We start from the raw sequence: 2,329 nt of genomic DNA on the forward strand, positions 1-2,329 counted from the left end.
TGAGTTGTACTACACACTTCATTAGTATCAGTGGGAAACAATCAGACACAGGAAGCTATGAGAATGTCCCCAACTCAAGAAGAATAAATGGAAAACAATATACCTAGTCCTAGAGTACTTTTTATACAGGACAATTTTTTAAAAATTCAGAGCAATATTACCTATTAATATATTAGCTACAACAACTGTATTGTCATTACATTTATTGCTTACAAATAATGCAAGCCAAAGCAAGGTCTTATTTTTTTTTCTTCCCTGTTTCTTCCACCTTTTTATTAAAAGTTACATTTTTAACTTCAAAGTTAAATTTTTGAAGTTTTTGATTCATGTTGATTTTAATAAAAATGTAAATGATAGTTATTTTAAGCGATGTTATCACAGCATTAAATTTCCTAAAGTTGTTCATACTGGATAATATCATCCTGAGGAAACATAAAATTGAGGGCCGTAGTGTATTCACCCTAAAAATATAGAAATTGCATCAAAACTATTGTAGTGAGTAGTAGAGGGGCACTGACTGCTAAATTCTGAATGGATAGAAGAGTTTCACTGTGACTCATGAGATCAAAGTCCAACTGCTCTATGAGATTGTGCAGCACAGCCAGCTTCAGCCATTTTCCCTTTCCCAACATGCTCCTCCCCTTCATTATTCTAATGTGAACACCCACAAAAAAGACTTCACCCTAACCCCACCCCACACTGACTCCACGTTGACTAACGTTCCCTCAAATTTTTTAACATTATTAATATACTTCTATTGTGCATATCATTTACTAATGATTTTCCACCCACTGTACTTGTTTGATTTTACATAATCATATATTTTCTCTTCTCCCACATGAAATGTGTTTCTTTTTTTTTAACCATGATCTTTTTTTTAATTAGGTATTTTTTTCATTTACATTTCCAATGCTATCCCAAAAGTCCCCCACACCCATCCCCCACCCACTCCCACTTCTTGGCCCTGGCGTTCCCCTGTACTGATGGTCTCTATGACATCATAGAATACTCTTTAAAGGTTATCCAGATATTCACTGACGGGGCCCTGTCCAGAAGCACTGCTAGTGGCAAGCTGTCTGAGAGCTAGAGATATCAGCCTGTCCAGACAGTGGTGATTCTGAGCAGTTGTTTGTCCTCCAGGCATCACAGCCTTTCAGCAACCTCATCACAACCTTCCAGCAACCTCAGTGGATTCTTTAGCTCTTGGCCCGGAGCAACAGGAGGGAGTTCTTGTATCCCTACTGGTACAGGTTGTGTGCTCTCTCTCTCTCTCTCTCTCTCTCTCTCTCTCTCTCTCTCTCCTCCATCCATCTCTGAATTGTGCTTTAATAACGTGACTTACTCTCCTTCAGCCTACTCATCTGTCTTTATCTTATCTCTATACCCTAGGTGCAGCAGAGCCATCTACCAGCTGCCATACTCAGTGAAGATGGTTCAACCTACTTTGGGGGCTATGGCTCTTAAGCGAATCCAGAAGGAGTTAGTTGCCTTCTCTAAAGATCCCCCAGCTCACTGTTCTGCAGGGCCAGTGGCAGAAAATATGTTTCATTGGCAAGCAACCATAATGGGGCCTGAAGACAGCCCCTACCAGGGAGGGGTTTTTTTCCTGTCCATCCATTTTCCGAACAATTACCCCTTCAAGCCCCCCAAAGTTTCGTTCATAACCCGAATTTACCATCCAAACATTAGCAAAAATGGAAGTATCTGTCTAGATATCTTGAATTCTATGTGGTCACCTGCACTTACCATTTCCAAACTTCTTCTCTCTATCTGTTCTCTATTATGTGATCCAAACCCAGATGACCCTCTGGTTCCTGAAATTGCGAAGGTCTACCGCAAGGATTTAAGAGAGTATAATAGAATGGCTCGAGAGTGGACCAAGAGATATGCAATGTAATTTCAACATATAATGTTCATAATAATAAAAAGAGGTGGTTTACTTTGTCGTTTACTTTCTTCATTTGAGCAAAGTGATGTCTCTTTAATCTTTTCTAGATAGATATTGTACAATTTGCAAACTAGGATAACTATGGGTGAGGGTCAGGGGTGGAAAAGAAAGGGGAATGGATGGGATACTGGTTTGATGGTTTGTCTATTCTTGGACCAAGGAGTTGCACCATTTGTGGGTATGGCTTTGTTGGAATAGGTGTGACCTGGTTGGAGTACGTGTGTCACTGTGGGTGTGGGCATAAGATCCTCACCTTAGTTGCCTGGAAATCAGTCTTCCACTAGCAGCCTTTTGGATGAAGATGTAGAACTCTCAGTTCTGCCTGGGTCATGCCTGCCTGGATACTGTCATGCTCCCACCTTGATGATAATGAACTGAATG

General features: G+C 40.4%; 1 protein-coding gene across 1 annotated transcript; it reads left to right on the plus strand.

Annotated features, from left to right (window-relative positions):
* The first annotated feature begins 1,150 nt into the window (after window positions 1-1,150).
* Window positions 1,151-1,941, plus strand: LOC110286694 (ubiquitin-conjugating enzyme E2 D2-like). Its single transcript, XM_021153244.1, has 2 exons — window positions 1,151-1,250; window positions 1,390-1,941. Exon 2 carries the CDS (start codon window positions 1,430-1,432, stop codon window positions 1,895-1,897), a length of 468 nt encoding a protein of 155 aa, XP_021008903.1. The 5' UTR covers window positions 1,151-1,250; window positions 1,390-1,429; the 3' UTR covers window positions 1,898-1,941.
* Window positions 1,942-2,329: the final 388 nt, after the last annotated feature.

Source organism: Mus caroli, chromosome X (genome assembly GCF_900094665.2).
Source record: "Mus caroli chromosome X, CAROLI_EIJ_v1.1, whole genome shotgun sequence".
NCBI classification, from domain to species: domain Eukaryota; kingdom Metazoa; phylum Chordata; class Mammalia; order Rodentia; family Muridae; genus Mus; species Mus caroli.

What these genes read in the sequence shown, in the direction of transcription:
- LOC110286694 (XM_021153244.1), top strand. Translation starts at nt 1,430, where the DNA reads ATGGTTCAACCTACTTTGGGGGCTATGGCTCTTAAGCGAATCCAGAAG.